General features: G+C 37.6%; 1 protein-coding gene across 1 annotated transcript in view; it reads right to left on the bottom strand.

Annotated features, from left to right (window-relative positions):
* Window positions 1-2,663: 2,663 nt before the first annotated feature.
* Window positions 2,664-14,053, bottom strand: part of muc5e (mucin 5e) — a 33,725-nt gene continuing 22,335 nt past the window's right edge. Inside the window, exons 40-52 of the mRNA XM_085386132.1 lie at window positions 13,909-14,016; window positions 13,571-13,610; window positions 13,348-13,456; window positions 13,009-13,148; window positions 7,986-8,111; window positions 7,766-7,802; window positions 7,564-7,670; window positions 6,972-7,109; window positions 6,740-6,889; window positions 6,389-6,483; window positions 5,645-5,842; window positions 4,592-4,699; window positions 2,664-2,798 (exon numbers count right to left, since the gene is read on the bottom strand). Coding sequence (XP_085242258.1) covers window positions 2,664-2,798; window positions 4,592-4,699; window positions 5,645-5,842; window positions 6,389-6,483; window positions 6,740-6,889; window positions 6,972-7,109; window positions 7,564-7,670; window positions 7,766-7,802; window positions 7,986-8,111; window positions 13,009-13,148; window positions 13,348-13,456; window positions 13,571-13,610; window positions 13,909-14,016 — 1,491 coding nt within the window. The remainder of the gene's footprint in view (window positions 2,799-4,591; window positions 4,700-5,644; window positions 5,843-6,388; window positions 6,484-6,739; window positions 6,890-6,971; window positions 7,110-7,563; window positions 7,671-7,765; window positions 7,803-7,985; window positions 8,112-13,008; window positions 13,149-13,347; window positions 13,457-13,570; window positions 13,611-13,908; window positions 14,017-14,053) is intronic.

Raw genomic sequence — 14,053 nt, 5'->3', positions numbered from 1 at the left:
AGACATTTTCACATTTGCAATTGGTCCAAAATTTAGCAACCGCTGTGCCTTTTAACTAGAAACTGTAAATTACTCAAATTTAAGTAGGAATGAGGAAAATCATGATTAAACTTTTAACTTCTTTGCATGCAATAAATACTTAATAGTTTTCAGGATCCCTGGATGAGATCCTGAAAGAGACATTTATCCAGGTATTTCTGATTGTTGGAGCAGGGAATCAGGAAATGGAGAGGACAGTTGGGTTGGAGTAGCCTTCTTCCGCATGCTGAATGTGTCACGATCCTGGATCTTCTAACCCAGCATTATGAGTTTTAGTTTATTTTTATGTTTAAGTCCTTTATGTTTTCTAAGTTCATTCCTATTATGCCTAGGTTGTCATTACAGTTCTTAGTTATTAGATTCCCCCTGTGTCTTCCTACCCCTATGTTAAGTCTCCCTTGCCCTTCGTGTGTTTCATGTCAGCACGTCTTTTGTTAAGTTCATGTTGTCAGGTCTGTGTTTCATTATGTTTCCTGTTTTATTTTGAAGGTCTGTGTCCTATGTCAATGTAGACAGCTTTGCTTCCTTTGTCTCGTTATGTCAGACTAGTTTCAGCTGTTTCCCCATGAGTTTCCACTTCCCATAATCACCCTTGTGTGTATTTAGTCTCTGTGTTTCTGTTCATTCTTTGTCTGGTCGTCTGTGTTCGCATCATGTTCTCCATGCCATGTTTCTAGGTTTCATATTACAGGTTTTTCATGTTGTTTGTTTAGTTCTCCCAGTTTAGGTTAATGTTAGTTTTACTTCAGTTTGCCTTGCCCTTTGTTTGTACCTTTTTTACCAGCCTCGTTAAACGGCTCGCTTTTTATTAATCCAAGTTTTGTTCCACATTCCTTTTGTGTCTGCATTTTGGGTCCACTCTTCTCAATACATACAGTCTGCCTCAGCCAGACTGTGACAGAATGCACAAGCCAGTTTAGTTTTTGGTAGGCTTCATAGGTATTGAATAACTCCACAGCCAAAGCAGTGGTGTGATGAAGTGGTGCAAGTTTACCTTCACAACACTCGAGAAAGAGAAAATCACCACAGCAGATGAGATGCCACATGATACAGAGAATCCAGCTGTTTCCACCCTGGCCTCCGCAACAATGCACTCCATCATCTCCTAGTGCTTTAACTAGATCTCTAGTTTGTGCAGCAGATGCTGGGGACAGCACCTTATCTGTGCCCACAGCACTGCCTGTGACAGCTTTCACCAAATGAACCCTTGGCATATTTTAGCGTTGCTGCTATGTAATGTTCAGTTTCCACTACCTTCTAGACTGTTAAAGATGATAGCTGTGATTTATAATAACACTTAAAAACATAAAACTACATGCTTTTTTTCCTCTGTTTCTGTAGAGACCAACAAATTCAAGTCCACAGCAAGAATGCTTGCCACAGTTTTCTTTTATATTAGGATAAAACCCAGAGGCACACTGATTATAAATGCAAAGGCAGGACTTCTGAGTATCATGACGTCATGAAGTTGATGTATCATGAAGTGTCATGAAGTTTAATAGGCATATAATTAATGAAACATTGATAATCAAACGATAACTAATAAAAACCTGCTTTAATTCTAAACGTGCTAGTTCTATTTAGGTGTCTTTGTTTTTTTATGTTTAAGGAGAAAACCAGGCCAAAGAGTGTTGCTATAATCATCACAATTTAACATTAGTGTGTGTAAAGGTCACATATATGTAAGTTTCTGTAATAAAATGTTTAATTTAACACGACTTCACTGTGTGCTCTCTTTGGAGAACTCAAGACTCGTTTATACACCCATTCATGTACTCCTTGCTTGCTTTGCCTTTCCTTTAAATAAAGATGGTCCTATTATCACTAGAGAGATGGCTGAGCTGAGAGAGTGGTTACATTTTCCAGTGGCTCCATCTGCTGGCCTTAGCCTGCCTTTCCCTGTTAGCAGTCGCACCACCACCCTAGAAACCCTGCCTGCGTGCCTCACAATCTTTTTTTTCCATGTTTTTTTTGCCCAGCAGAACCTTCTTACACCAGAACAAACAGGAGTAAAGGAAACAATAATTTGTTAACAGTACTAGCAGAAGCAGGACATTGCCACACAATAGCCAGACAACCAGGCCACAGCCAACATGACTCTATGCTAAAATTGAAGCCCAGGGATGTTGCAAAAAGAAAGACTGTCTACCCTCCCCAGTATGTGCACATCATATATATTATATATATATATATTATATATTGTATTATATACTATTATATGAAAATATGTATCAAAATATCAGAGACTATATCAGATTGGTATTAGCAATACTGCCCTGTATTTACTTGGTATCAATACCAAAATCTGCAGTATCGCACAGCACTAATTAAAATGTACCTGCAAGGCTAGATACAACTGTTGAGCAACTCTTTTTGTAATTTCCAGGAAGTGTTTAATAAATGCGGAAGCAATTAAGGTCAAATCAATGTGACAGTGAACAAAAACAGAGAAGATATTTACAGAGTCTTTTGGTGATTGTCAGATGTGTTTATTTGACAGAAAACAGATTCAGTACCTTCTTTAAACACAGAAGAAAACCATCCAGTACTGCTGAATTAGATTTGAATTCTATTTAATCTAATGATTTCAAATGGCTTCATCTTGGTTTTGCTAGCTCTACATTTCAGATCCTGCTGCAAGATTCACACACACAGCTGGTGATGTGCTTGTAAGCGTATTGTCTGGTAGTCAGGTCAGAGCAGTGCAGGGTCATCGATTTCTTCTCTGAGTTCTGCTCCACGCAGCATTTGCACTCCTGCTGCAACATCAAGTCACCATTTAACACCGCAGTGAGGGGGAAGGGTTAAAAAGGACAGAGGAAGGTAATGGTTCAAGGTTCAAGGTTCTTTATTTGTCACATGCATAGTTATACAAGTATAACACACAGTGAAATGTAGCCTGACACGCTCCTCGACATGTGCAAAAATTGGGGGGGTGTAGAGGAAGAACATTATATATATATATATATATATATATATATACATACATATAGTATATACACTGGGTGAATGTGCAGTAGTAGCAGCAAGCAGGTGAATTCTGTACATTAATATGAATAGATATCTGACTATTTTACAGGATAGACAATATAAACATATTTAAAATTAAAGGAATTGAAATGTACATTGTGCCTTGGTTTAGAGTGTCTGGAAGAGAGTCCTGTCTCAGTCAATTATAGATGATGTGAGAGGGCGGGTGTGTGTGTTTAGGGCCCGGGTGGCTTGGGGATAGAAGCTCCTCTTGAGTCTCTCTGTCCTTGCCCGGAAGATGCGGAACCTTCTACCAGATTGCAGAAGTTGGAACAGTTTGTTGCCAGGATGGGACGGGTCCTTCAGTATCTGCGCTGCTCTAGTCCGGCATCTCCTGGTGTAGGTGTCCTGAAGCAGGGGGAGAGCAATCCTGCAGCAGCGTTCTGCTGTATGGATCACTCTCTGGAGAGCTTTTTGGTCCTTCACACAGCTGTTCCCGAACCACGATGTCATGTTCTGTGTGAGGATGCTCTCCACAGCGCCTGTATAGAAAATCCTGAGGATCTTTGGAGAGACCCTGAACTTCCTCAGTTGTCGTAGGTGATACAGGCGCTGCCTAGCCTTTTTGGTCTGGACCTGAATGTGGGCAGCCCATGTCAGGTCTGAGGAGATGTGGACACCAAGATACTTGAAGGACTGTATTGGTATTTTTATATATGGTATTTTTAATGTATTTTTAAACATACAGAATAAGGAAAGTAGATTAAAATCCATCTAAATGTCTACAATTCAAGCTTCACTTACACTTATGCCCTAGTTTTCATTTTCCTTTTATATGATGGCATGCCTGTTAACCTGTATTTTTACTTAAACAGTGAAGATTTGCTCTTACCTCAATTGAGACGAACATTGTCCCTGGCATGCGGGTATCTGTATTACAGTAGAACAGTTTTCTATGGTGATGTTGAAGCTGGACACCCTGGGAGCACAGGCCCTTTTACTTGAAAGTGGCAGAAGTATAACAGAAGATGAAGCACAGTGAGCAAATCCTTTCAAAAATGAATGACATTAAACATTTTGGGTGCAGCAGAGCTGCAGATTATTAGTTATCTTTAGTTACAAGTTGGACTTCTGTAAAAATAAAGAAAGTGAAAGCAGTCTATTAGACAAAGTTCAGAGTTATAAATAACTCATGGTTTTCCTTTTGTCTTCATTTACATGTATAACAGCAGTGTTGGTCATCCCAAATTCTGTCCTCCTGGAAAAAAAACAGAAGCTTGTTCTTCCATGCATACTGTACTTTTGTAGTAAAATAACCATTTTGACCATAGTTTTTACCATATTTTAAGACAAAATGGTTGAATATTTAAAACTAGTCTAATTACATATGACATGCATACATTTTATTACAATTTTGAATAGAAGTAAATATTTAAAATATAAGTCTAAGGAGCTTAGAAGGAAAAGTGTCCTAACTTCTTCAGTTCTAAGAGCAAGTTCTAAAATATAAGTTTATTGTTTTAAAATCCATATTCTTAGACACGGGTTACAGTTTCAGGATCACTGTGTAGGTTTTCAGTACCTCGGGGCAGCTTTCTTTGGGACAGACTTTAGTCTCAGTCTGAATCCCTTCTTTGCTGCAGCTAAATGACTTGCAGAGATGGGCAGGATCTGTCCATTTGTCCCCTGCCTAAACACATATAAACCAGACAACACAAGATATTTTGTTATCATTTTGTTTCAGTCAAATTCAAACTGATCTCCAAGGAAAAAGAAACACAGAGCACAGACACAACACACCTTGTATGTCTGTTCATTATAGCTGCATGTCTTCTCAACTGAAAAACAAAACAAATGTTCGCAAAAATGAGCTTGAATAATAAGTAAAACAGCAGCATTTTTCAGATGATGCACAACCACAGCCAGAGGTACAAAAATTTGAAAATTTCCTAATATATGTGTCACTTAAATCACTTAAAAGTCCCTCAAGTGACTCCAAAATGCAATGGCACTTTGGGATCATGACAATGTGTTGCCATGCAGAAGTGAAAATAAGTGTGTGTCAAACAAAGATTTCCATCTAGCCAGGTCGCCTTCTACTGTCTTTAAAAGTGGGATGTGGTTTAATTTAGTTAATTCTGAAAGCTTAGGAGAGACATTAATACCTAAATATTTTATATTTCCACATTGCAGTGGGGAAGGAGAAGAATTATGGAAGGAGCAATTAATCGGAAGAACTGTTGATTTCGACCAGTTAATTGAATAATCTGAGACACCTGAGAAAGAATTTATCAATGCAATTACCCCAGAGATATTGGTTTGTGAGTTTTGGAGAAAAAGTAACACATCATCTGCATAAAGGCTGATTTTATGTTCTATATTCTTACATTTTATGCCCTTAAATGTTGTAGCCTGTCTAATTGCTGCTAATTACTCCTCTTTGTCTAGAATTATAACAGGCTGAGAACACATTAGGAAACTCAGGTGTTTTAAGTTTATTCAAACCTGTGACAGGCATGTGGGTTTCTTGTAATATTTGATACTGTATCATTTTAAATACCTATAAATACTGTGTAATTAGAGGGTCATCTCACCAATGATGTCCATCGATAACAACCGGCCCTGGTGGACTTACACCACCACGATGGTGGCATTCACAGTCTGCCTTTGGAGTGCAGGTGTTTCCTTGGTTTTGGTATGTATAGGCAGCCACAGCCCTCCACAGAAGCATCATCCACTCCACATCGAGGGTCAGACTCAGTAATGGAGCGGCATGTACTGTTACAAGCTCAGATGTTGTAGAAGAACTCTTGGTTCTTTGGACATGTCGGAGCTGTGAGACAACAATGTGATGAGCACGAATGGCACTTTTTTAAAAGTAATTTGTCACATTTTCTGCTGTGCAAAGTTCCACAATATTTGCTTCCTTCAAAAATCCAAACACTTCAGACAGACTTTTACATTTGTAGTGTACACAAGTTCTTAAAAACATGAAAAACATTGATTTCATCTTTTCTGACTAGTTATTTTGAATTAAAAAAAAAAAAACTCAGTACTGGCTCTTCTCCAAAAAGTCTAAACCTAATGTGTCTGGTATTAACATTATTAATATATTCAATATATTATGTAATCCTTTGGTGTGTGAATAAAGTTTACTTACTGCAGTTGGCAGCTTTTCTCCAGTCACCGATCAAAACCCCAAGACTCGCACAAGCTTTGGCGTAGCTGTCTAATGCAATGCACAAACACCTCTGCACATTGTTGCCACAATTACAGGTTCTTTGAATACAGGCCTGCCAGCAAATACAATTTTCACCTTAATATTGATAAGTCAAATTAACTTACACAAAGTTGCTGTTTGCTCATAATGCGTGCTTACTGTGTAGTATTGATCCAGTGGCAAATGGACATGGCACTTAGCAGATATGGCAGTCGCACTGATCAGCACAGAGCACTTTTCATCAGCAAATATTTCTAGAAAAAAGGAAATTTTAATTTGTAAACATATCTTGTGGGGATTTTTTTTTACTGTATCACAGACAAGCATGCAAACTACCAATAAAAATCTGTGCTGCCTTATAATTCACACCACAATAATCATTGATATGAAAACCAAAATGTCAATTTTGTCATCAAGCTGAACTCCACTATAATTCCCGTTGTGCATTGCAGTGTTTGAATGTATACATGCCTTTTCAGTTTTAGTTACAGTTATAATATTAACTGGTACCATTGTGAGTGTTGATGCATGTACTGGGTATGTTCACAGTGCAAGCGCCCAGACTCCAGGACAGAGCAAAAGGTTCAGCTGAGAGCTCGATGATGCTGCTGCTGCTGGTGAAGTCGTCTGTGCCGTCACTGTTGCCGTTGCCACAAAGACCTGAACGATAGACTGACTGACCAAAGTGGATCGTGCCAACCAATGATGCTGTTTAATGTGTTATCACCAGTGTGTTTCCAACCTGAAATGATGCCCTTGTGTTTCCTAGGAACAGACATGTAGAGTTGGATTTCAGGTGACATCTGGAGTCGGAGCTTAATATCAGAGGATGTCAAGACTTGAATGTACATAGAGGACTGCCAGAAAACCTGGGCCCCATCTAAAAGGTAATCGGTAAGATAATATAATGTTAGTAATTAAGGCATTAAGGCATGTTTCTATTACAAGGTTGCCAAACAATTTATATGAAATTACCAGACTGATAAAATTCACTAATCTCTTGGTCTCCAACTTTAGCCATGTTGTTTGTGAATGTATACGTTTCCTGAAAATAAAAACCGGTATTCAAGGTTACTTTTTATGCTTGCTAGTTAGATGTTGATGGTTTTAATTTCAGTGTTGAAAGACTGTCTTTACCTGCAAATGCTGGAGGAAAACAGCTTGTATTGATGGATCCTTTTTAGAAAATGTAATTATTACTGTCCAGTTGAAGCCCTGCATGTGTCCATAAACAAATAAACCAGCAGTTATTAACACAGGCAACTCGAGAAGATTCATATTAATGAAAAGGGGAGGAGGACAAATTACCTGTAATGCTAGGTATGTACATTTACCAGGGACAGTGTACTGTTTGCCGTCAAATGTTGACACAAACTGACCTTCAATCTGACATTTAATTGGGCGGTTTTCAGAGCAACGCCACTTCCCACCTTCACACAAACTGGAGACAGGGTTGATGAAGAGGTTTAAATAATTTCAATTCATTATTCACAAAAAAATCCTCATAAATATAAATCCCTTTATCTGGGTCCTTACCATGTCTGACACTTGGTGCTACGTTTCTGTCCAGGTCCTGCCAGCGAACACACAGGTGCAGTTTGACACATTCACACAGTGGAAGCCATCCAAGTGATCATTAAGCACTTTGCCTACGCACATGTTCAGGACAGCCTTAAAATGTGGCAAACAAACAAACAACAACAAGAACAAAACACATCAATGATTTATAACCTGGGGAAATTCTGGCAAGGCTCACCCTCTGGGCAGACGCAGGAACTAGTGATATCCTGGCTGGAAAAATGGGGGTTTGGGTTGGAGCAGGTAGGAACAAATGCAGCACCCTCTTCTTCATAAAGCAGTGCTCCCCGACAAGTTGGTCGAGCTACATTCATCCACCAAAACAGGGACAGCTACATCAAATTATGGTGGGTACAGGATATGCCACTTATTGTTATTAGTATTAGTATTTTAAACAATTAGTTACCACACTGGGTCACAGATCTTCATTTCTCCCACACATTACTGCTTTTTCCACAGTGCAGAACAATCTCTCTAAAGAAAGCACAGCCTATGTGTTCACTGTTTTCATATCCGTAAATGTTTTTGTGACACAGCTGGAAGTAATGAAGCCGACTTGATTGCAGACAGCCCAAAGTGTAGGAGAAGAAATGTTCACATACCTGGTAGTTTAAAAGACATTCTTACATTTTATTTGAAAACTGTAAATACAGTTGTCTCAGAAATTCAGATTCATAACGACTGCATAACTGACCCGTTATAATGTGTTAGTGAATCATCTGTCTATTTTTCAAATTTGTATACAGAAACAAAATTACAAACAAAAAAAACAAGTTAATGTAAACCACGTGAACCTACTGGATTAGGAACAGAGACAGGATCCCTTGTTTGGCATGTGTCATCTGTAAGCGCGCTCCCTCTGATCAGCTGCTGCTCATTGCCTAGATTCATGAAAAGGTGCATTCTTTGAGCAAAGTGTCTGTAAACAACTGTTATCATTTGCAAAGAAAACCTAAAATATTCCTATAAAGTGTCTGGTTATCATTTAGGTCACACCTGTTACGTTGCATTTTCCACACAGTCCAGTCATGTCAGTGCTCAGCTCCTGCTCCAGCTCAACCTTTACAGCAGATCAAATATTAACTTTAGGAGTTCCACTTATTGATTTAAAATGCATATATGTGTGTGACTGTGGTTAAGTTTTCCCTCACCTTGAGAGTGTCTATTCCTCCAGCTACACACCAATCAAAACTGCCTCTACAGCTCTTGAAATTAAATGCAGGAACGTGACTTAGAATTGGGGAGCACAACAGTGTTCAGCAGTCAGCAGTTAACACCTCAAAGTGTGAGGGCCCTTAGGCTGTATTCACCAGTTGACTGAGGCCTTTATTTAATAAGGAATTTGCAATATTATCTCTCTTCCCCTAAAGGGGTACTTCTGTTTTTCCCACAGTCCAAAGACATGCCTAGGGGGGAGAGGCTCTAGCCCCCTCTGTGACCCATGAGTTGAGGAGAATGGATAGACAGATGAAACAAAGATTAACTACCAAAATGACAGGAAGAGAGAAACAGCTTGTCTGAAGCATACCAGTGTTTATCGATTATATGATAATGACCCAAGGCATACTGCAAAAGCAACACAAGGGCTTCTCAACGCAAAGAAATGGGATATTCTTCAAAGGCCAACTCAGCCACCTGATATCAACCCCACAGAGCAGCTTTTCAATTTCTGAAGACAAAACTGGAGGCAGAAAGTGGCTGCAGTAAAGGCCTAGTATCTCAAGAAAGGAAACACAACATCTGGTGACTGCAGAGGATTTTTATCATTCTTCCAAAATACTGTTTTAGGGGATGTATAAACACTAAGAGTAAAAACCCCAGAATAAGATTTAAAATGTACAAAACTAAGCTAAAAGATACAAAACATCTACAAAGACATGAACGTGCAAGAAAAAGAAAAAAAAAAACAATCTTAGTCCAGGGATCTACCTTGGAGATGAAAGAGTGCTAACCTTGTTCCTCATCTATACCCAGAGGCCTGTTGTTTGGGGATTTTGGCTTGTATTGCTAGTTTGACTTGCTTAACTGAGATAGTTGTTGTTAACAAAACCCCAAATGTAAAAAACTTAGCAAAGTCATATATGGTCTACATGTATATATACAATTGCGCTGAGACAAAGGGATAAATTGAAAAGAAACAGTTATACCTCTTCTCCAATCACGTTCTGAAAGTGAAATCTGATCTAACCTGGGCTACACCCCGGGTCAAGACAACCGCAGCTCCAGTTTTGTTCTAAATCTTATCCTCTTACCTCCTTCTTTTCTGATGCTTCCCTCAAGACGTAACAAAGAAAGTGAATTCAATTTAGCTAGATTACATATTGTGTGTTTTGCTTTAAGAAAAGAACATTTGTTATTGTATAAGAATGAAACCTGCTAATCTCTGCAATTCAGAAAGGCGCAGTCCATTCTTCAAACATCACTACCAATTACTATTATCATGTTATTTGTGTTATTTAATTTAAATGACATTAAACTGATCAAAAAATATGTAGCTTGCAGCCAGTTGTAGATGTTTTGTTGGAAAAGTATACAAATCTTTCAGAAATAAAACAAAGATTCAAATGTCCTAGAAACTCTTCTTTTCAAAGACATGACTCATTTCCTAAATATAAAAATAGGCGCTTATTTTGATTAGATCTTTGTTTTGTGTCATATCTTTTAGCTTATAAAATAGTTTAACTTTTACCAAAAAAAAAAAATATGACTAACAGTAAATTTGGTAGCATTAAATATTCTGGTGGTCACCAAAATTTTTCAAATTTGACATACAGCTAATTTCACTGACATGATCAGACACAAACACGTTGTTTTCAACTAAAAAAGAACCAAAACAATTTCAATTAAATTATTATAATAGCATGCTGGGAGTGCATGTATATCATACAGCTTGATAGTTGGTGATTGGTGGTTTCCTTTAAGGAGGATACTTACCATGCAAATTAGTGACACTAGCTGTCATTTAAACTACACTATATATATATATATATATATATATATATATATATATATATATATATATATATATATATATATATATATATATGTTTTTTTTTTTAGAAAGGACTGACTGTGACCACAGTTCACCATGCCATCCACAAATCTATCATTCATTACATATTTCATCAATAAAGTGCTAAACAGCCTGCTGCATATATTACAGTAGTGTAGATTGTAGTTGAAGAACTAGCCTTACCAACTACTGCCAACTACTAAAAAGAATTTCATGTATCATGAAACAATGAATGAAAAAGAAAGATGACACAGGACTGTTGAGCAGCTAGAATCCTACACCTGGTGAAAATGGGAGAACACTGCTCTTTAAAAGGTCTAGAAACTAATTTCCTCAGAATCCAGATGTTTATGGACTGTTGTTAAAAGAAGAGGTGGGGCTACGTAGTGGTAAACATGGAGATGCGTACGTTTTCTCAGTTTATAAATTTAATGTTTTCTTTTGAATAAACTATAAGCTTTTGAGATTTGTGAATGATTACTATACGTCTTAACATTTTCAGAATTTGTCATTTGTAATTTAAAAGGTATACTGAGTTGTGCTCTACTACTATCAAAAGTTCAAAGCTTTTCCTACTTTCTAACCAACATTTAAATGTAGGTGTGTAAAAATGTGTTTTTGATGTCTCAAATGAAAAAGAATATTCTACTTATCAAATACACAATTTCGTTTTCAGCAGGTACCTTTAAATCATGCCAATTTCAAAACTCTCTGACCCTACCCATAGCCAGAGGGTGTTGACCTACAATCTCCTTGTCTGAAGATTTCTAAACAGCTCTAATCCATGTACCAATCCAACAATCTTTGGAATTCCACTTGACCACTTAATGATAAATGATTTTGTTCATTCAGTCTGACCTTGATAACTTAAGGTAAAGGTTTTCCACTGAAGGCCTGATGGGAGGTCAACGGTTGCTTTGTGTGTTTGAGTAAGTATAACTCAGGCACGATGGCGGTATTTGTTCAAAAATGACCAAAGGTTTTATTGACATTAAGAAGTACCATACTCCAATCTGTGTAAGGTAGGTAAAAACAAGCATGTACTCAAACACGGGTCATCCATGACTAAAGGCTGGCAACTGGAAAAAGAGAATGCATTGAAACATTCAGAGTATTGCCAACACCAAATGCTGGATATTAATAAAGGCTTTAAAGCAAGACCTGGTAGCAATATTAAGACATACTTTTGCACTTTTTCTCAACGGGTTATTATCTGTGGGTAAACTTAATTTCTTATTCATTTAAAAATTGCAAAATGTGAACATGTCTAAATACCTTCTACAGAAACTTTTTGTGAAACATTTAAACTATAACTAACATGTACATAATTAACTCGTTCAAAATGTTCTCGTTCTCTTAACTGGGACTAGTAGGTTTGAGTCTATTACTCCAGTTCTTTCCGACCTGCACTGGCTCCCCATTAAATATCATATTGATTTTAAAATCGTATTGCTCGCTTTTAAAATCATAAATAATACCGCACCCAGCTATCTTACTGATCTCCTCAGCTTAGATCAGCAGGCCAAATGCTCCTGGTGCGACCTAGATCTCGGCTTAAGACCAGAGGTGACTGTGCATTAGCCTCTGTTGCACCCTACCTCTGGAATAATCTCCCTCAAGCTATTTGCGCGTCTGATTCAACTAAATCTTTTAAATCTCAATTAAAAAGTTATTTATTTAGCCTATCCTTCCCGGCTTCCTAGAGCTCGCATTTGTAAGTGTGCTGTAATTTATCTTTTTGCTCTGATTAATGTTTATAATGATTTCATTTCATTTCATTGCCTTTTGGCTTGTGTCTACTGTATTCTTGGTTAGTTATGTCTCCCTCCTGTCAATATATTTGTATCTTTTATTGCTTTTATTTGATTCTGTGAAGCACTTTGGCATACCTCTGGTTTTTAAATGTGCTATATAAATAAAATTGTATTGTATAATTTTTAAAAAATACACTGAGACAAATGGGTAGGAATCGTGATGAAGTTTATTATGGAGTTTTTACATTCAAGAAAACAGAGAATACATGCCTTCATAATAGCAAATCATTCACTTTATTTGATATAAAACTGATTCAGCATTTACTTTATATAAGGAACAACATTTTAATACATTTAGTTTTCATGTGACAGTCTAATGGATAATTCTTTCTTTCATCTGAGTTTTATTTTTCAGCTTGAGCCGGAAGATCTACAAGCACAGCTGGTGATGTGCTTGTAGTAGTATTGTCTCGTACTGAGGTCAGAGCAAAGCAGAGTCACGGGCCTCCTCTCTGATATCCAGTCCAGACAGCATGTGTTGCGCTGCTCCAACAGGTCACCATGTAACTCCACCCTGTTGCAGAGGAGAATGGGAGTGGGTGAAAGTGGGATAGAAGAGAGAAACAAAAAATCTAAATTTCAGAAAAATATCCAAAGTTCGCACAGAATTCATACAACGAATCTAGATGCACTTTTCTTTGGTTAGTGATTATGAAGTGAATAACAAGGGCCTCAAATGCATTAATTTGCATCATCACTATTGCTCATCTCACCTTGGCTGAGATTCACATTTCCCCTGACACACAGGCATCTGCATGACAGTGGTGCAGTTATCTACGGTGATGTTGAGGGTGGACATCCTAGCAGCACAGCCCTGGTTACCTGAAGTTTGAAGTAACAAAGTAGAGGTGGAACAATGTAAAGAGTGTGAAATTAAAATAAATAAATTATAGCTTTCATTTCTATGTGAAATGTTAGATTTAGGGTCTGACTTACATGTAAAGCAGCAGTGTTGGTCATCCCAGATTCTGTCCTCCTAGAGAAAAAGCCCCACAAGTTGTAGACTTTAATTCTTGCGCTTGTTCACACAGTATTTAATTGTAGTTTCTAAGCATCTTTTAAGGGTAAGTCTTTCTTTCTCACAGTGCTTGTTCTGACAGTGTTCTTCTATTGTTATTATGTGACATTTAAATATTGAATATAAATAAATTCTAACACTTTAGCTTTGAAAAGCTCTGCAAATAAATGTAAGTACTGTGTAAAGCTTCACCGATATGAGCTTATTATTGTAGAAAATCAATCTAAGATTTTACAGTTTACTTGAACATTTTTACCTCAGAGCAGTTTTCATTGGAGCAGACTTTGGTCTCAGTCTGAATGCCGTCTTTACTGCACTTCAGTGACCTGCAGGGATGGGCAGGATCTGTCCACTGATCTCCCACCTACATGCACAAAGAACATTTTTAATTTAAAATGAAG

Source organism: Rhamphochromis longiceps, linkage group LG17 (assembly GCF_057381845.1).
Source record: "Rhamphochromis longiceps isolate RC_006_pf linkage group LG17, R_longiceps_female_GT1.1, whole genome shotgun sequence".
Lineage (NCBI taxonomy): Eukaryota > Metazoa > Chordata > Actinopteri > Cichliformes > Cichlidae > Rhamphochromis > Rhamphochromis longiceps.
Note: the sequence above shows the minus strand (reverse complement) of the source record. Positions and strands in the feature narration are given on the sequence as shown.